We start from the raw sequence: 20,878 nt of genomic DNA on the forward strand, positions 1-20,878 counted from the left end.
CAATCTTGGTGAAATTAAATTCTCCGTCAAGATCTTCACATTAATAAGAATTAGAACTCACAGGTGATAATGTAATGACCACAGAATTCTCAGGTTAATGATAAATCAGCACATACGTTTGTAATAATATCTCTTCTTCAGGGTTTCATAACTAAGGCCAAAACATACACATGTTGACGGCAAGTGTTAACAGAACTTGGACCTAAACATACCAATTAATTTTGCTTAAAGTTTGCCTACGGAATGCAGGCAGTATGTTTTCAGAAACGAATAAAGCTGAATTATTATTTTTTTTTCATCTAATTCGAACACCTGTATCAAAAAGACTTCGAATACATATTCATTGAACCTCTGTTAAAGAGGCGAAGAAGTACAAGTTTCTTTTTTTTTGGTAGAAAGATAAAACACTTACTTGTATTATTTCGTCTAAAAAAAGGCTTAATTCAGATATATACAAAGAGGTAGTACGTCTCTCTCTCTCTCTCTCGCTCTCTCTCTCTTTATATATATGATATATATATATATATATATATATATATATATATATATATATATATATAATGTAGTACATGTATGTATGTATATATGTCTATATAAATATATAGCACACACACACACACACACACACACATATATATATATATATATATATATATATATATATATATATATATATATATATATATATATATATATATATATATATATATATATATATATATATATATATATATATATATATATATATATATATATATAAAGGTTTTTTGCCACGAAGGAAAAAATGAAAAGAGCGAGATAGCCAAATACTTTCGGTCCTATTCGGACCCTTTACTGAGGCAAACTGATTTTACAAAGAACAACACAGTCAAAAGAAAGCTTAATATACAAACTGACACTACCAGATTAGCCATAAGGGCGATTTTGACTCTACAGAAAGGAGGAGTCGCCAGAGGCTAGCCACACCTTGAAGGATACCCGCAGTAAACAAGTGATTCTTCCAGAAAACAGTACATTTTTAAAAAAAACACGGGAGCATATACAATTTAATATCATGAATTTTTACACAAATTTTCCCAACAAAAATTATTATTGATTAAAAGACGAAAGAAAATATAAATATATATATATCGAGCAAGAGAAAGAGGGAGAGAGAATATCGAACCAGAGAGAGAGAGAGAGAGAGAGAGAGAGAGAGAGAGAAGAAGAGAGAGAGAGAGCGAGAGAGAGAGAGAGAAGAGAGAGAGAGAAAGAAATAATAACTATATACATGTGGGACTAATTTATTAGTTGTTCATTTATTTTGAGGTCCTTCATAAGCATCTTACAAATATATGGGTCCAAATGGTACATTCCCAGACTAAGATTTAGGTTGTTTTTATTAGTGATTTGTATAATTGCCGATTCCAGTAAATTTCTTGAAACATAATCATTAGATCTAGCAATTACCGAGGTATCACCCCAATTAATACAATGAGATTTTTCACTCAGATGGATAAACAGTGCATTTGAAGTCTGGGCTGTTCTAACTGAATACATATGGTGCTTAATCCGAACACATAAATTTTTACTAGACTGACCAACGTAAAACGATGGGCAATCCTTACAAGGAATTTTGTAAATGATGATGTTATTTGTTACAGGACTATTCTTAATTAGCATATCTTTAATGGTATTGTAATAAGAGAACACTACATTAACATTAAACGATTTAAATATTGATTTTATGGTTTCAAATCCACGAAAATAAGGTAAGCTAAGTACATTTTTAGGCATTTCTTTTTCATTAATAGCGACATTATAAAACTTTTTGTGAGCTTTTTGATAACATAAATCAATTAAATGAGGTGGTTAGCAGAGATCGTTTCCTATCTTTTTTATGTATTCTATTTCTTGGCCCAGATATTGTGGACCAAGGAATATATCAGGAGTGAGCGTAGATGTGTTTAAGAATAAGCTCGATAAATACCTAAGCTGCATCCTAGACCATCCAAGATTGGAAGATGCAAAATATACCGGAAGATGCACTAGCTACTCTCTGGTAGACATTAGAGGTGCCTCACACTGAGGGACCTGGGGCAACCCGAACAAGATGTTAGGTCTGTAAGGTAAGGTGAGGTCACTCTCACACCACATTTGGAGATGTAAAAATTTCGCTTTTTATCTCGAACAATCATTATTAAAAGCGAAACGAAGAAGTTATTTCTCTAAAAATTAGGGTAAAATGAAAACAAGTAAATATGCGTGTTTTATTCAACTGAGAATAATTAAGATTCATCTGATTTTATTACAGTAATATTTCAGAAGACGACCAAACTCTACCATACAGCATGATGTTTGTGAAGATGTGAGAGTGTAATTCTTGGTTAACAAGATACATTACAGCATTAGATATTTATTTTCAGGAGTAAAACAGGTACGAAGTGAATGGTTAGATTTGGGACCCATCCGTGACCCCTTTTAAACCAGTGGTTCTTAACGTTTTTATTATTGCCACGCCCCCTTTAAGATTTAAAGAAAAATTAGGGAAAAGATGAGAAAGAGAAGGGGTACCAAGGGATAGGAAGGGAGGTCAATAGTTACGAAACATTTCAAGCCCAACTAGTCTAACCAGAGTAGCAGGCTATAGGAAGCTAACATTAGGAGGCAATACATTTGCATTTATTCATAAACTTTTGAAAAATGTTGGTTCCTCACTCTCGCTAAGAGGATAACGAATATAATTGGAGAATTCCGCCACCCTCCCCCCCCGGCCCAGTAATTTCCAGGTTAAGAACCACTGCTTTAAACTAATATAGGATGAGGAATAGAGTTGATATTATTGAGAGTAATTGTACAGAAAATGGCTGTAAGATTTATTATTACGAGCTAAGTGAAGTCATTAATGGGAACGAGCTCATTTCTGGCGGCCCGGCCCGACCCCACCCAACCCAGCCCGACCCTACCCTGCCCAGCCTGACCTTACCCGGCCCGGCCCAGCCTGACCCGATCCAACTTGACCCAACCCGGCCTGACCTGGACCGGTTCGGCCTGACCCGACCCAACCTGTCCCACCCTGACCTGACCCGACCTGATCTAACCTAACCTGGCCCAACCTGACCTGATCCAACCCCACCTGGCCCAGCCCGACCCCACCCAACCCGGCCGGACTCAGCCTGGCCTGTGACTCGGCCCGACCTGATCCAGCCCAGCCTGACCTGACCCAACCCGGCCCGACCCAACCCACCCCACCCCGACCTGGCCTGACCCAATCCAACCTGACCTGGCCCAACCTGACCCAGCCTGACCCAACCTGGCCCAACCTGACTCGGCTAGACCTGATGCAGCCCTAACGGTATTCAAGTGCTAATATCTCCAAAAGTATCAAAGATAAAAGAAAAATTCTATCGGTAGCTAAAACCTTATGTCTTTAAATTTCATCCCACATAAGATTGATTTAAAAAAGTCATAAATTCCCATTTAAACGACATTTTCTTCATTGCATTATAATTTTCTCAAAATTCATTTCAGCACCAAATTCGACAGTTTCCTCAAATACTAGGCTTTTTAAACTGTCTACTCACCTCCGCTATAAAGAATTATTTCGCACTGTATCATTTGTCATATTATTAGCAGTTGGATGTTGGAAGACTGTCTGAAATACAATTAACAGTAACGCTTATGTAGCAGAGTTCCGAGATACTAGTTAAGTATTGTTTTCGTTACTGAAGTAAATATAAACTTTTTCGAGTTTTAAAAAAAGAATATGAATTATTTCTGAGACAATGATCTTCAGTTATAATTTTTCTAACATATTTCCTCTCTGTATACTGTATCCATATTCAATTAGTTGAAAGCTTAGTCATTTCATACGTAAAATTTATGAATAACATCACTGTCAAAATGCCTAATACATTGCTGGAATGAAACTAGGATCAACTTCTGCAGTCTCAGTAAATTTCACTGAGAACCTCATAAAATGTGTGAATTACATCACCACCAAATACATCAAAATACAGTGTAGGACTAAATTGATTGTTACCTTTTCAAGTAACCTTAAAACTTCGCAGAGAACCTCATAGAAGTTATGAATCAATTCAGTATCAAAATACATTGTGATATAAAAGCTATCTGAAACTGAGGCTAACTTCTGAAGTATCTTAAAAATCTCACTGAGAACCTCATAGAATTTATGAATCAACTCAATATCGAAATACATTCTGATAGAAAGCTGGACTGAAACTGAGCTTACCCTCTGAAATATCTTGAAACTTTCACCGAGAACTTCTCTCAAGATCCCAAAACCAAAATTGAAAATACCCGAAGTCACATAATATCTAAACGGAACAACTTATCTTACACTACGAATGAATACACTCAAGTTCCTCAACTTGCAAACCGGCTCAGTTGCGAAATCAACTCTTCAACTCTTCTGTCTCTCTCTCCTCAAGAGGAATTTTTCTAGATTCATCACAGGTGCTTCGGAGCAGAGAGAGAGCAGAACTGCTCCTATGCCAGAGATGAACAGAGCCCCGACTGCTTGCAAGATCTGTGGAATGAAACAAGAGTTTGCTTAGGAAAAATGAACTGGAACATTACGTTTATCTTTGTGGTGTTTACAAGACTGTAAAGGCTACGTTAGTTTGACATGATTTTGTATAATGATCACTTACTTATTTTTGAAAAAAGTCGTATCGTAAAGCCTTCATAATATCTATATATATAATATATATATATATATATATATATATATATATATATATATATAATTTAGTATGTCGTTAAATGTAAGAGTTTGTGTAAATCAAAATATATTTATGACTATATATATATATATATATATATATATATATATATATATATATATATATATATATATATATAGTCATAAATATATTTTGAATTACACAAACTCTTACATTTAACGGCATACTAAACTAAATTTATATATATATAGATATATATATCTATATATATATATATATATATATATATATATATATGAATAATTATCACATCGAACCGTGATCCATTTATATATCAATTCAAGCTACAAATGTCCTTTAATATCTAAATTCACTTTACCTCCCAAATGATATATTTTCATATATGTACCGAAGGGGAATTTTTTAATTGATAATAATTTCGTCCCCCCATGGGATCGAACCACCGTCCAAGTGGACGGGGACGAAATCAATTAAAAAATTCCCCTTCGGTACATATATGAAAATATATCATTTGGGAGGTAAAGTGAATTTAGATATTAAAGGACATTTGTAGCTTGAATTGATATATATATATAATATATATATATATATATATATATATATATATATATATATATATATATATATATATATATATATATATATTGTGACGAAGTGCCAGGTTTCTGGTTACCACACTTACCATTCATTAATTGATACCTCACAAAAGCCAGACACCTGAAGCAAAACTGACCATTTATCTTCTGGGCATCCCATACCTGAAGCCACTTTCTCAAAGTGATAAAAAAACTCATCTGGAGCTTCTTCAGTAAACTTAGGGATTAACTTCTGTACTCTCACTACATCAAATACAGGGTCTTGATTACCTTGGTTAGGGTTAGACGGTGCTACAGGTAATGTGGATCTAGCTCTTATCAATTACATTTCCCTTTCATGTCTTGCGATTTCTCTTTTCTCTTTTATCCTTTCTCTTTCCTCTTCTGCTGCTTTTTCTTCTTCTCTTTCTCTTCTTTCTTGTTTTCCCTGTCTATTCTTTCTCTTTCAGCTTGCATTCTCAGCTTAATCAAATTCTCTTCTGCTTCAATGCGTCGAAGCTCTAACTCTGCATCACTTTTCTCTTTCTTTTCTGCTTGCTTATTTATGAGATCAGCACATGTACATTCAACAACTCTTGAGCCAATTCTAACTCCTCTTCATCAGTTATTCTACCAGAGTTTATCAATGATTCCATAGTAATACATCTTATTTGTGCCTTTACCATACTAGTAGACACATAACCACCACATGCCACTGCTAAAGCGCTCCACTGTGCCTTAGTCAGAGTGGTTTCAGATAAAACTTGGATGGAAGGGGCTGCTAAAAATTCCCGAACTTTGAACTGAGCCCTTTTCCTCTAAGTTATCAGCTTACAATTCAATACAAAAAATGCAAAACAAAACTATATGGTCACTCTCCTAACAAAATATATCCCTACCACCACCAGTATATACTAGAGTGATAATGAAATCTGCTTTCTCGGGTCTGGGCACCATTAATTTCTTGTGACGAAGTGCCAAGTTTCTGGTTACCACACTTACCATTCATTAATTGATGCCTCACAAAAGCCAGACACCTGAACCCTCATCACAGGTACTAAACGACTGAATACTCTAAAGGCAAAAGTGATCCCTTAACAACTTACCAGTATTGCAGAAAATCAGACTAAGTTCATCAAAACAGGTGTGAGGTAATCTTGTAAGTAATTAAATTAATCAAAGGGCATCACTCCATCAACAACTTTCAAAGTCTAAGTATTTCCCTGATCTCAGAAGTCTAAGTACTTCCCTGGTTCTAAGTCACTTCAAGTTAATGAAGGAAAACAGATCAGTTACCACTCTATGTTTCTACCTAACATCAACATAATCAAATGCAAATATACTGGTTATGAATGAGAACACTTATAAAAGTTTTAAATACAAAAATTTATTATTAAACTCAAAATTTATAGGTGAATTTCACAATATCAGGGAAAATTACTGTTACTTGAAAACAAAGTAGAGTTTAATTAATTCTTGAACCAATTATGTAAAATTAAATCAAAATTAATTTATCACAAAATTCAAGAAAATTAATTCAATCAAAATTCAAAAGTGTTAGGCAATAATTGAAAAATTGAAATTAATTCACAAGTGCTAAACAACAATAAAACTTGAAAAGAATTCTAAGTAAATGCAAATTAATTCACAAGTGTTAAATTTAATTAAAAGTGCAATGATTAAGCAATGAAAATAACGAAGTCAATTAAATTATGAATGCAAATGAAAATAAAGAAAAATGTGGACAATATCAAAATTTGCAAAAATTATTAATCACACAGAATATAAAATAAAAAGGCACACTTCAATAAGAAAATGAACAAATGCACAAAAATGAAACAAACACAAAACACAAAAATTTGCAATGTGTAAAAACGGAAATAGTTTCTCTCAAACCACTGTAACCATCAGTTATTTAGTTTTTACCAAACCACTGTTCCTTTCAGTTATTAATTATTAGTTATCAGTTGTTACCTAACCACTGTTCCTATCAGTTATTAGTTGCAACTAATAAAAATATAACACACTTTACCTTTTTGGTATACCAATTTCTTTCTTTCTTGCTGCAGCTCGTTTCACACTTTCACAAAACCAGGCGCCGTTACGAAACAATGTTTGTTCAGATTCCACAAAAAACACTAAATAATACTAAACAAACTCTAAGAAATATCACATATGAAATTCTCAAGTTACGGGTGACCATTCAATAAGTACGAAATCATTACGTTACTTTAACATCAAAAGTGCTATGCGATGGAGAGAGAGAGAGAGAGATGTGAACGGTTTGAGTCTTTAAGCCCGAATGAAAAACTTCTCCCTTACAGAAGCTGGATTGGGATGACACAAAACGTTTTTAGACACAATTCTTTCTAGAAGCTTTGAAATCTTACGCAACTTTACATACAAAATGTATAATCTGCACGTGGCTTTGACAAAGACATACGCGTATGAGACGATGCTGTTAAAAAAAGACACGTACTCGACTCGATCGACCGAAGCAGAAGTCCCTTATCTTACTTGATGACAGAATCACAAAACACATTGAAGATTCGAGCATGCTTATCAAACGTGTTGACAGATTTTGAAAAACAACTCTAGCTTTGAACGGACAAAGATATTCTCTCTCTTTCTACATTTTATGTTATATATATTCTTTTACATTATGTTATGCGAAATCTGAACACACATTTTAAACATCCTATCTCTAAGCTATCTAGGAATCTGAAAAAATGTTGCACAATTCTACATAACATTTTACACAGTCAAAGAGGGGAAATATGCATTTTGACAGTAGCAATATATAATAATAATAATAATAATAATAATAATAATAATATATATATATATATATATATATATATATAATATATCTATATATATATATTATTATATAATAATATAATATATAATATATATATAGTCATAAATATATTTTGACTTACACAAACTCTCACATTTAATGACATTTAATTTTCGTTAGTGCCAAATTTGACTACAAGGACCCTTCTTCTGAAAAATCAACAGTGATATTCTTTGTCCAGGCTATGAAAGAAGTATTTGATAGTCAGGTGGTGTTGTGAGCAGTTTCTACACCCTATCTGCTTCCTCTGTCCACATAAAACTAGTAGAGGTAGAACACAGAGCTTAAGGTAGAAGTAGAAAAAAGCACTTACCCTATCCAGGTGTGAGATTTTGTGATTTCCTTGGTTCAAGTTACGACTATTGTACCTGACAGTCAGCGGGCTTTGTGGGGCAGTTTCTACATCCTTATTCTACCCGCTCTGTCTAAATAAAACTAGTAGAAGTAGATAACAGTGTTTCAAGTAGAAGTAGAAAAAGCACCCACCGTGTTCAGGTGTGAGACATTGTGATTCAGTCGACTTAAGTCATGATTGTGATACTTGACAGTTCCCTGGTTCTTGTGGTGGTTTCTACACCTTTACTCAACCTACATCTTTACTCTACATTCTCTGTCTACGTGTAAATAGCAGAAGTAGAGGACAAAGCTTACATTAAGAACAGAACACACCACCTACCTTGTCCAGGTGTGAAAAATGAGTAGGATAGAAGTGACAGTAAATATAGATGATGGTCTGGACTGGAAGAGCCACCAGGAACATACAATAGGTCAGTCGACTGACAGGTTGCCAGGAGGGGTGGGATAAGAAGCCATTCACAGCACCTGATGAATAAATGAATGGGTGGATGAATAAAAGAGTGAATAATTAGATTTTAGGCCGCAGAACCAAGCACTGGGGGGTGGGGGGTTACACTTTCAGCCATTCAGAGCTTCTGAAGACAGGGAGAAGAGGGAGCTTTAGAGTGGTTGGACAACAAGACAGAATGAGAGACCCAGAGAATAATTGGGATGAAGTACCAGGATCTGAAGGTGGAACTGGGAGGAAGACCAATATTTGCAATAAGAAGGAATAGTCAGAGAGGTTGGACAGCAAGACTGAAGAAAGGAAGCGGGAATGGAGGTAAAGTTAAAAGCTTTGAAGTGGGTGCAACTAGGGGCCAACGTAACTCTGCAAACACCCTTTAGTAATGCCTATAGGGCATCACTCCAACTCTGAATGGCTGCAAGTGTGGCCCCAGTTATTGGCTCAACAGCCTAAATTTCATGAAAACATGTCAGATCAAACTGGTATTTAGAATCAAAGCAGATGAAAAGTCTGAAACTTTGAAAACGAACTCATTTCTTTACCTCCGTATCCATAATGACATGCGAAGACCACCCAGGCCAGAGCCAGACCCCACGCCAGTCGGTGGAGTGAAGCGTAGAATATGCTGTCTGCCCAGTTGTAACCAGGGTACTGGTTAAACTGGTTATAGTTATACATGCCGAAAACAACGGCTAATCCGGCCACCGTTGCCAACAACCATCCAAGGATGACTTGCCACTGGAAGATCAAAAGTTGTTACTTCAATTAGTTCTCTGAGGATTCAGATCAGTCTATGGGGATGATCTGGCTATAAAGCTGGAGTGTAACCTTATGAATAATTAGTGTGTTAAAAGAGCTAAAGCATGTCTCCTCAACCCATAGCAAGCCAGGAGTATTGACAAACTTTATTTGGGCCAATTTCTCAGCAACGCACTTTAGCGAGATATAGTAAGTGTCATGGTTAAGTTCAGTCTCCATCTTTTTTGAGATCTTTTATGCATTTTTGTGCCTGCCATTTCCATATAGTTCCATTTCTTATAAATACCCTTCCTAATGTTTAATATTCTACCTTATTCAGTTACTGTGCTAATTTTGACTGATTTCCCATTTTTGCCCTTGATGCTCATCTATACATATATATATCTATGAATATGTACATTTGTTGTCTATATACATTTGCTTAAAGCATAAACTAATCCAATCATGGTAATACATGGTCAGTAAAGTTGATGCCAAAGTAATTAAATTGATCTACATTCTATCTTACTCTTATTCTTAATACAATGAACATTATTTCATTGAGTGTAACTCTTTTGGCAGGTGAATAAACTTGAAGTTCCATCCCCTTTTTATCCAAGGCAAATCTTTCTTTGGCCGAATGATCTATTGTTTGAATTTTGGCAAAACCAGAGTTCAGTCCACAGTTGGGATATACTATACTAGGTCTGTAACAAGTGGCCAAGTCCTAGGTTCTTAGGTAAGGATGCTCTTGCTAGGATGGCTTAGGTTAGGTTTTGCTCAACTTACAGCAAACCAGTAAAAATCCTTATATCAAGCAGTATAATAAGCAATTTCCTATCAGTAATTCAGTGGCAGTGATCCTGTCAAAAATACATTACCATTTCCAACTTAAGTTTCCTCTTGCCGTCTCTTCGGAAAAGGATTCCGAGCACCATCCCGGCCAGGTAGGGCTGCGCTCTGCAATGGGCGGCCTGATACACTTCCTTCGTAAGTTTGAAATTCTTTTCCTGGTCCCTGGGTACAGAATAAGAGCATGACTTGTGTAGTTAAAAGAATTTTTTTAGAGGACTCCCCTGATGAAGGACAGGTTTTGCCACCTGGGGTTCCTGAATCTCTAGGGGTTCACTGGTGATTTGAAGTCATAAGAATAAGATGTTAAATAGCAATGAATCTATTACACTTGAAAGTACTTAGTGAAGGGAATGAGGCGTAAATATTGATTTTTTTTTCCTAAATCAGAAATGTGCTAAGAAATCAAAATGCTAAAGAAAACAGCAACGTACACTTACGGTGAACTCACTATTGCAGTAGGAGGTAACTCGTCGAGTCCAGTAATGATCCCGGGGATGAAGACTGAGAAGAACACCACGACACCAAGCCAGACCATACCTGAGATTACAACAAGACTGTGTGACAGGTTTAACGTCTGATTATCGTTGTTTTGAAATTGACGCTTATTTTAAACACAGGCTGGTCAATTAATGATTTTCCATACTTTTCAGTCTAGGCCTACAGGAGGTAAGGTAAAGGAGTGAAGTGCAGTGGTAATACTGCAGTGCAGAGATATCCAAAGCTAAACATTAATGGGTTAATGCACATGCACTGGAGTCCTTTTAGATTTGGTAATTTTCACAGTCCGGCAGTGAAGGTCTATGAATTGTATGGTATTTGATATTAGCGACGAAAAATTTTGAAATTGATTGAGCAACTTTTAGAGTGCTGAGCTGGTATATGCAAGGTCTGGGGGGTTGACCCTACTTTTGTAGTTCACTTCATGCATCCAGCTGAAGGAGGAGTACTGCCGTTAAGCTGTGGGTTTATGGCATATGAGAAACTTGACCACCCTCTACAGAAGTACTGTGGCCTGAGACTGCCTTTGACGTGAGTTACCTCACTTATTGTAAGGGCCTTTTATCTCGATAGCCGACTTACTCGTTACTCACCTACTTTATTGAGTTTCCTCCTGTCAGCCCGAAACCATTCTTCCCACAAGAACGGAAACAGAATCAAAGGGGCAATGAGGTACAGCTGAAAATCAACGGCCGTGTACCAGCAGACATCCAGACACTGTAGCAGAAGAAAAAAATGTGTTAGATTTTATAGACATCTTTTCAAATGACGAAATTTACATAAACTGCTCTAAGTGTTTGTCCCTATGCCTTTAATTCTGTAAGTTTTCAGGATGTTTCATATACTGCGAAGGCTTGGAAATTAGTTTCTGGGTACCGCTGTAACGTTGAATGTTATCTTGCTATCATGTAATCTAGGAAGATGCAAGCAGTTCAGTGAATGGTCCATATCAATTGATCATTTCTGTGAATGCCAATGTTAGTAGGGAAAAACTCTCTATCGCGAGAGTATATAATAATGTTCTAAAGGGTCCACCTGAAGATGAACCCAGGGAAGGGTTCGAAAGCTTTTTTGTAAAGTTTTAAAAATTATACATGGACTCTTAACACTTTTTATTATTGTGGACCCTTTAGAATAATGCCAATGTTATTAGAGCAAATGGGTTAAATTCAAATTTATCTAATTTCTGATATATTTCTACCTTTCCCAACTCTGACGATGTGAGCTTATGGCTGGAGTTCTGCATTAATCTAAGTCTGGGCTAAATATGGACACTATGTTGCTTTTCCTATGGTCATTTCACTATGAATTAACTTCATTATGGGCCCTTGTGTCTCAGGTGTTTCAGCTGGTTCTGGGAAATCTACTGTTACTTCATTGACCTTAACAGTGAATCATGTACCTGGCTAGTCAGTGTGTGTCCAGACTACAGCAACTCATCTCACACATATTACAAACATGTTGAATACAAGTCAACAACTTATCAACAGTTCTAATCAGCGCTTCACATAATTATCCAGCAAAGGCTTGTTCCCAACATATGGCCATCGACTTGTTTGTGGCATGCATGCGATAAGTTGCCGGCCTGTTGGCAACACGTGTCTGACACGTTTCACACTAACGTGGAGGCAACCATAGTGGAAAAGGCATAGCATCTGAGATAAGATAAGGCAGAAATGGGTGTTGTTTTATGGAGTGAAGGAAGAGTGATTGTTATGCGTTTTTCTCACATGTGTGCTTTACTAGATCATGGTAAGCTCACCGACACTGGGGTGCCTGTATTGATGTAGAAGTTTGTGATGAAGAGAGCATCTCTCCACCAGTACTTCTGGCAGGCATCATGTAAGAAATACGGTCCCTCCGCGATGTAGACGTAGGGTCCGTGGGCTAAGTAATCGCTGAAAGTGGCCAGAAATCCGCACAGAATCAGGATGGGAACCGCCAACCTGAGAATAAGAAGCAGAACCTGATTTCTCTTAGAATAATTTTAGGAGGATAAAAGAACCTGAATAGTCTTAGAATGACTCAGGGAAATGGAATCTGATTTGTCTTGGAATGACTTGACACATTGAGTCTCATATTACCTGGAATACTTTCAGAAGGACCTTTTTATGAAAGAACCTGATTTATATAGGGATGCCTGTGGAAGTCCTTGGGAATAAAGGACTTGGGATGACAAAGTATTTAGAGAGAGAGAGAGGAGAGAGAGAGAGAGAGAGAGAGAGAGAGAGAGAGAGAGAGAGAGACAAAGTACCTGATATATCTGTGGACGTAGAAGACGAAGAGATTGACCTTTCCAGCACGTTTCTTTTCCTACAAAAGGAAAAAGTAAACATACAAATAAGAATTTTCTGAAATTATTACTTGAATACTTTCTACCAGTAAACTTATTCATATTTCTGGTATTTTCTTATCTTTTATCTTACATATATATGTCTATACATCAACTGCTTACCTTCAGAACGTTGTAGGCTACCAGGAGGCCACTCATGAAGAAGAAGCTGTCTACAGATGGGTATCCATTCAATATCACTTGGGTGAGCAAATGTCCGTTGAAAATCTGTTGAGGAAAATAAGTCATTCATGTCAGCAAAACATGTTGTAAACACATCAGCAACTTGTCACAAACATGTCACAAACAAGTTGAAAACAATTAATTGGCATCTTGTTGCATACATGTCACAATCAAGTTGAAAATAATACTTTGGCAACTTGTTGCATACATGTCAAAAAGAAGTGTTAAACAACACATTGGCAACTTGTTGCATACATTTCACAAACAAGTTGAAAACATTTCATTGGCAACTTGTTGCATACATAAAAAAACAAGTTTAAAACAATAAATTGGCAACTTGTTACATACATGTCACACACAAGTTGAAAACAATACATTGGCAACTTGTTTCATACATGTCACAAACACGTTGAAAACAATACATTGGCAACTCGTTGCATACATGTCACAAAGAGTGGCAAACAACATATTGGCAACTTGTTGCATACATTTGAAATAGCTTAAAAACACATAAGCAACTTGTTGCATACATGTCACAAACAGGTTGAAAACTGGTTAACGATCATAAGTGGAGAACAAACCTTTGGCAAACGTTGGATAATCGTATGAAACACATGTTTATGAAGACGCGTTGAAATTTTTGTTGTATGTATTTAGTATGAATTCTTAGTTAATATATTCATTATTTAGTGATACTCGGCTTCATACTTACATTAACGTAGGATAATTTGTTGCCATCCATTAAGAAGGTAACCGAATACTGGTGGCACCAGACGACCCACGTCATTGATAGCACCCTATTGATGAGGAAGATGCAAGTCACTGATAGCATCCAATTGACGGAGGAGATTTAAATTATTCAAATTTAGATTTCATATCAAAGCATAGAAAATTCCAGGAACGTCCCACAAATTCTTTAGACGTTCCACGGATTTCTGAGATGTCCAACAAACTCTTGAGACCACCCACAAATTCCTGAGACGTTCCACAGATTTCTGAGACGACCCACAAATTCCTGAGACGTTCCACAGATTTATACGACGTCTCACAGATTCCTGAGACACCCGACAAATCCCTGAGATGTCCCATAAATTCCTAAGACGTCCCACAAATTCCTGAGATGTCCCATAAATTCCTGAGAGGTCCCATAAATTCTTAAGACGTCCCACTGATTACTGAAATATCCCACAAATTCCTGAGGCGTCCTACAAACTCTTGAGACGCCCTAGAAGTTCCTGAGACGTCCCTCAGATTCCTGAGACATTCCATAAACTCTTGAGACGCCCCAAAAAATCCTAAGACGTACCATAGATTCCTGAGACGTCCCAAAGAATCATGAGACGTCCTACAGATTCCTGAGACGTCCTACAGATTACTGAGACGTCCCATAAACTCTTGAGACGTCCCACAAATTCCTGAGACGTCCCAAAGAATCATGAGACGTTCCACAAATTCCTGAGACGTCCCACAAATTCCTGAGACGTCCCAAAGAATCATGAGACGTCCCACAAATTCCTGAGACGTCCCAAAGAATCATGAGACGTCCCACAAATTCCTATGACGACCCCAAGCTCACCTCATCCCATAAAGGCAGGTGATCGCCTCCTTATTCTCAGCCGTGTTGATGTTAAACATCTTCTGCAGGTTCGTCGTGAGAGAAAACGCCAGCAAGTACTTCAGGGGACCTTTGGGTAGATTACAAGACTTGATTCGTGAAATCTAGGCTGTCAAGCAAAGCGCTAGAGGTCAGAGTGGGAGTTGGGGGAGGGGTGGTTGGGTGGGTGGGGGGGAGTTGCACTCTCAGCTACTCAGAGCTTACGACATTGAAAATAGGGAGTGGGCGTAGTTGGACAGTAAGATAAGATTCAGAAAATTAAGGAAGACGAAGTAAAAGGATCTAAGGATAGAAACAGGAGAAATTCGAACAGTTGTAAATAAGAAGCAAAATACAGAGTGGTTGGACAGCGAGAATGATGAAAGGAAGGGAGAATGGAGGTAAAGTAAAAGGTGCAGCTAAGGGTCGAAGGGAGGCTGCGCGAGAAAAACTGCTTTGGAGAAATTAATCCAAAGTTATGAAAGGGTGCAAATATATCAAGAAATAAACAAAACCCAATGAAATAATGTACTTGTACTCATACACAAAAGTGGATTTGTTTCACCATTTCAGTAATCATGCTACTGTGAATAATTTTATTTTAATAAGAGTTTATAAAAGTATTTGTACGTATTTAGGCCAATATCACAAAATTCACGAAACCGAGTGGAGCCTTATAAACACACCTTGTCGCATCTCAGTCTTCCCAGTGAAGTCGATCCAAGTGTCTACTGCTGCCCCAGCTAAAAGTAAGAACCCGAAGAGGGACAGAAGAAATCTGGAAGAATATATAACTTGTTTATTTATTTATTTATTTATTTATTTATTTATTTATTTATTTATTTATTTATTTATAAACATGTATACATATAAGATTTAAACGTACAACAGCCACTGAAAGAAAGGTACCTTTGCATTAAACAAGAAACGTAGGAAGTACGACGAAATAATATAAAAAAAGTAAAGAAAAAACAAAGAAAGAACGAGAAAAGTTCACAAGAAGAAGAAGAAGAAGAAGAAAAAGAGGCATAATTATAAAATAAACATGAGTCTATTCGTAAAATAAAACTGGTCAAGAAATGAACAAGAAAATCATGAAACAGTCAAGAAATCTTAAGTATAAGAAGAAGGAGAAGAAGAAGAAGGAGAAGAAGAAGGAGAAGGAGAAGGAGAAGGAGAAGGAGAAGAGGAAGAAGAAGAAAACGGAGAAGGAGAAGGAGAAGAAGAAGGAGAAAGGAGAAAGAGGAGGTGAAGAAGAAGAAGATGACGAAGAAGAAGAAGCAGAATGAGAAGGAAGGAAGAAAAAGGAAGAAAAAGGAAAGAAGAGAAGAAGAAAAAGAAGAGAAGAAGCAGAAAAAGGAGAAGAAAAGAAGAAGAAGAAGGAGAAGAAGAAGAAGAAGAAGAAGAAGAAGAAGAAGAAGAAGAAGAAGAATAGATAGAATAATGGAAGGTCACATTACATCATGAAAATAAGCCCAGGTGTAAATTCGACAGGTCGAGGGTCATCAGTCTGGCAATGAACTTGGACTGACTTGTCGTTTTTCGCTAGGCCTACGTTCAGGCTATCCTGAAAAAAATAAAAAAAGACTTTTCAATGAACATCCACTGACTTGTTTTTAGCTAGGCCTACGTTCAGGCTAATTTGAAAATCGGGAAAAAAATTTTTCAGATTAAAATAACCGTTAAAAATGGTCTCATAAATGAGTTATTGTGATATTATAGTATATTTTTTCAATAATTAAACTGGATAAAGGAATTACTTATTTGTTTTGTTCTAGGCCTATATCTAAGCTAATCTGCGAAAATAAATGAGCTTTTAAATAATTCAATTAAAAGACGATGGTGTGAATTATTTATCATTACGATTTATAAATCAATTTAATACAAAAATAGGATTAAAATGTACTAATTTATTCATAAATAAATGAGAGTTTTTTTATAGTTATATATCAATAATATCTAGTGCGTCCGTTTACTGTGATAGAGTTAGATATCCTTCAAAGAAAACTTATATAATAAAAGGGTGGCTCAACTAGAGTTAATTTATCTCTCTCTCTCTCTCTCTCTCTCTCTCTCTCCTTGAAATAGGCTCACAAAATTGCTTATAAGTGTATCAGAGTATAAATTTCGAGAAATAATGGTTTATATGTTAGCTAATATAGACATCAAAATCTCTCTCTCTCTCTTCTCTTCTTCTTCTTCTCTCTTCTCTCTTCTCTCCTTCTTCTAAAACTCTTCTTATCTCTCCTTTTCTCTCGCTCTCTCTCTTCCCTCTCTTCCAGCCTTGAAAATAGGCTAAAAAAAAAAATGGGCCTATAAACCTATTTCCAAAAAAGTATTACTTCTCGAGATTAGAAATGGTTTTCTAATGTTAATATTCGACATTTCCAAACTCTCTCTCTCTCTCTCTCTCTCTCTAGCCTTGAAATAGGCTAAAAAATGGCCTATAAGCCTATCAAAGTATACTTCTCGAGATATAATGGTTTCTATGTTAATATAGACATCAAAATCTCTCTCTCTCTCTCTCCCTCTCTCTAACCTTGAAATAGGCTTACAAAATTACTTATAAGTCTATCAGAGTACAAATCTCGAGATATAATGGTTTATAAGTTAATATAGACATCAAAATCTCTCTCTCTCTCTCTCTCTCTCTCTCTCTCTCTCTCTCTAGCCTTGAAATAGGCTCACAAAATTGCCTATAAGTCTATCAAAGTATAAATCTCGAGATGTAATGGTTTCTATGTATTAACATCAAAATTCCTCTCTCTCTCTCTCTCTCTCTCTCTCTCTCTCTCTCTCTCTCTCTCTCTCTCTCTCTCTCTCACTTACGAGGAGGTCATCCTGCGTACACGAAGAAGGGATGCAAGTTCCATACCAGGCAGAAGATGAAGGGTACCCAGACACCACCAATCCCGGCATCCCTACCTCCGTCAGATTCACCTGTTCCGCTCTGTCGATGAGGGAGAGAAAGTTCTAGCCCTATAATTTTTCTTTCATATGGTAATTTACTTAAGTTTAAGGCTGTTACATACTCCTATATCCCTACATTTTTTCTTTATTGTGCATTGCTTAGCATTTCTGTTGACAAATTTGGCGTTAAGTTGGCTACAACTGAGGCAAAAGTCCTTTGACCAGATGTTATTTTGCTCTGCTGAGCTGAGGAGGAAGAGAAAGTTTTAGAGAGATTCATAAGCCTACAAGTTTGATTTATTTTGGTAATTTATATCCAATCTATGAAGGGCCTTCCACTGACCTAACTTAATTCATCAAGGTCATACCTATATAGGCCTAGTAAGACATTAACCTCTCTCTCTCTCTAGATAGGTCTAGCAAGGGGTTGTTAATTTATCAAGGTTTATACCTACATAGGCCTAGTAAGACATTAACCTCTCTCTCTAGATAGGTCTAGCAAAGGATTGTTAATTTATCAAGGTTCATACCTATATAGGCCTAGTAAGACATTAACCTCTCTCTCTAAATAGGTCTAGCAAAGGATTGTTAATTTATCAAGGTTCATACCTATATAGGCCTAGCGAGACATTAACCTCTCTCTCTAAATAGGTCTACCAAGGAATGGTTAATTTATCAAGGTTCATACCCATAGGTCTAACAAGACATTAAGCTCTCTCTCTTGATAGGTCTAGCAAGGGATTATTAATCCTTACGATAGGCCTAATTAATCAACATCGAACCATAGATTCAAAAGTACAATTACCCTAGAGATAAGAGCTACAAAAGTCCTTCTACTCACCCATTCTGCAAGAATAAAGTGCAGTACATTCCCTTGTAGCCTCCAGCGGACACACCACCGGCTTTCGAGGTGGTGGCGTTGTTGCTCAAACGAAGGGAAAGACACTCGTCGAACGCCCCAAGGGGCTGAGAGTTGCCCCAAAGCAGCCCATCGGGCAACTTGCCCCAGCTGTCTATCACTGGCGAGGAAAAAGAGGGCATTAGCGCTTTTAGAAGGTAATGGGGACTTACTTGTTATAGGCCTACGCCAAACGCTTCATGTTTATTGGCATTTCTTTGTTGAAGATTTTGTAGTAAATTCTTGGAGCCATCCTGCATTTATTCAGTAAGATAGGTCTATGGTTTTTCTACTTTGCTGATGCAGTAGTTTAGGCCTATGTCATTCAAGCTTGCTAATTAACCTCTTCTTTATTTTTAAAACTCAAATGGATCATTGCATATCAACAATAAAAAAGATCCTGATAATAGCAGCAAATTTCCAGAATAAAGACTGCCTTAATGATATGGTAGCCTAACATCTCTCAAACCCATTACAGTAGACTTAAGACCTACTTTTGAAAGCTACTGTCCACTGATCCTCTGTCTGAGGTTCGTAGATGGCTTCTACATCTGCGACGCACTGTTCATTCTGCACTATCGACCTGTTCCTGGAAGGTAGATAGAGATCTGCCCTCATTACGAACAGGAGCAAATCCCATAGGACTGTGTTATTTCGTACTTCCAGGCCTTGCGTTCCAGTCTGTAAAAGAAAAAAGAAAAACGATGATTTTAGTAAGTTTCTACTTTTAGGAATTGGTTTCAGGTGATGTTTCCATTTGTGGGAAGTAGGTTTAGACTATTCATGGGTCCCTGTATAAAAACAAATGTTTTGACAGCTATTTTCAGTTTTAGACGATTCATGACCCCTTGTACAGAAGCAAAGATGTTTTGGAAAAAGATCTATAGTCCTATTTAGTTGAATGTTCCTCATAATTCTTAAATAGTTAATCAATCCTGCTACTGGTAATGCTTTCATAGTTAATTTATAACACAGAACACATGCAAAATGTTTCCCAGAGACTAATTCTAAGGCTTCACAAGAAAAAGAAGAAAAAAAAGACACTCTGTGGAAGAGTCTTCTGTTCTGACTCACAGAACGACTGATCTGGAATACAGAAGCTCAAAGCTTTGAAAGTTCCAAGCTCCAGAGGTTCATCTCGATAAATCAATTGGAAACTGAACTTAGCAATGACTACAGAATATTTCAATAACACAATCACAGTTATACCTGACCTTTGACCCCAAGTTTGACCAGTGACCTTTGAGGATACTGTCCAGAGACGACATGACATCTGCTCCGAGTCTCTTGTCGGAACCCTTAGTTCCTCTCTGGCCTCCAGGAAGTCCTTGGTGAATCCCCGAATGCTCCTCTAGGACACCTGTAGGATGCAGGTCTTGACCAGCATCTTTGTTATCCTTATCATCCTTCCTAGGATCTGGGTATCCCCTGGGGCGGACGTTTTGAAAGAGGAGTGCCCCGTGGGTGTACGGATTGTAGCCCTGGTCTTCTAGGACGTAGCTGGTGTAGTTATCGGATAATGCAAGAAGAAGAAGGCAGAGGATGTTTACTTTGAGCAAAATCATCTCTGCCTTTGCCAGTCTTGAAGTCCACTGTGAAAGAAAATTTAAAATTTTAACGAATTTTTGTGTAAATAGGTCAGTCAATGATATTAAATTGTGTAGAATGTAATTGTTATATTTGCTGGGATAATCTTAAGATATGGTTTAAATTTTAATTTCCAAAACCTCTTAATAATTGGAATCATTGTAAGGATTGGTAGATCTCCCATTAATGTTAAATACACACACACACACACATATATAGATCTAGTTGTATATATAGAATTTAAATTCATGTAAGTATTTAACAAAGTTTCACAAGATATTTAGCAAGTATGCACACAATTTTAACCTTAAAAGTGAGCTGTTGATGTTCTCTCGAC

At 36.7% G+C, this 20,878-nt stretch overlaps 1 protein-coding gene across 2 annotated transcripts in view; it reads right to left on the reverse strand.

Annotated features, from left to right (window-relative positions):
* Positions 1 to 2,237: 2,237 nt before the first annotated feature.
* Positions 2,238 to 20,878, reverse strand: part of LOC135209083 (O-acyltransferase like protein-like) — a 19,054-nt gene continuing 413 nt past the window's right edge. The window contains exons 1-18 of one of the 2 annotated variants that reach the window (XM_064241673.1): positions 20,848 to 20,878; positions 20,169 to 20,546; positions 19,449 to 19,635; positions 18,898 to 19,075; positions 17,976 to 18,096; positions 16,607 to 16,713; positions 15,833 to 15,924; positions 15,129 to 15,237; positions 14,265 to 14,349; positions 13,493 to 13,597; positions 13,292 to 13,350; positions 12,800 to 12,983; positions 11,631 to 11,754; positions 10,977 to 11,076; positions 10,566 to 10,701; positions 9,489 to 9,684; positions 8,818 to 8,963; positions 2,238 to 4,528 (exon numbers count right to left, since the gene is read on the reverse strand). The exon at positions 20,848 to 20,878 is cut by the window's right edge and continues 413 nt beyond it. In XM_064241673.1, the coding sequence (XP_064097743.1) occupies positions 4,403 to 4,528; positions 8,818 to 8,963; positions 9,489 to 9,684; positions 10,566 to 10,701; positions 10,977 to 11,076; positions 11,631 to 11,754; positions 12,800 to 12,983; positions 13,292 to 13,350; positions 13,493 to 13,597; positions 14,265 to 14,349; positions 15,129 to 15,237; positions 15,833 to 15,924; positions 16,607 to 16,713; positions 17,976 to 18,096; positions 18,898 to 19,075; positions 19,449 to 19,635; positions 20,169 to 20,519 (2,406 nt within the window). In that variant the 5' untranslated portion in view covers positions 20,520 to 20,546; positions 20,848 to 20,878 and the 3' untranslated portion in view covers positions 2,238 to 4,402. The remainder of the gene's footprint in view (positions 4,529 to 8,817; positions 8,964 to 9,488; positions 9,685 to 10,565; positions 10,702 to 10,976; positions 11,077 to 11,630; positions 11,755 to 12,799; positions 12,984 to 13,291; positions 13,351 to 13,492; positions 13,598 to 14,264; positions 14,350 to 15,128; positions 15,238 to 15,832; positions 15,925 to 16,606; positions 16,714 to 17,975; positions 18,097 to 18,897; positions 19,076 to 19,448; positions 19,636 to 20,168; positions 20,547 to 20,847) is intronic. The other variant, XM_064241672.1, reaches the window with a different exon arrangement.

The sequence above is a fragment of the Macrobrachium nipponense genome, chromosome 37 (assembly GCF_015104395.2).
Source record: "Macrobrachium nipponense isolate FS-2020 chromosome 37, ASM1510439v2, whole genome shotgun sequence".
NCBI lineage: Eukaryota > Metazoa > Arthropoda > Malacostraca > Decapoda > Palaemonidae > Macrobrachium > Macrobrachium nipponense.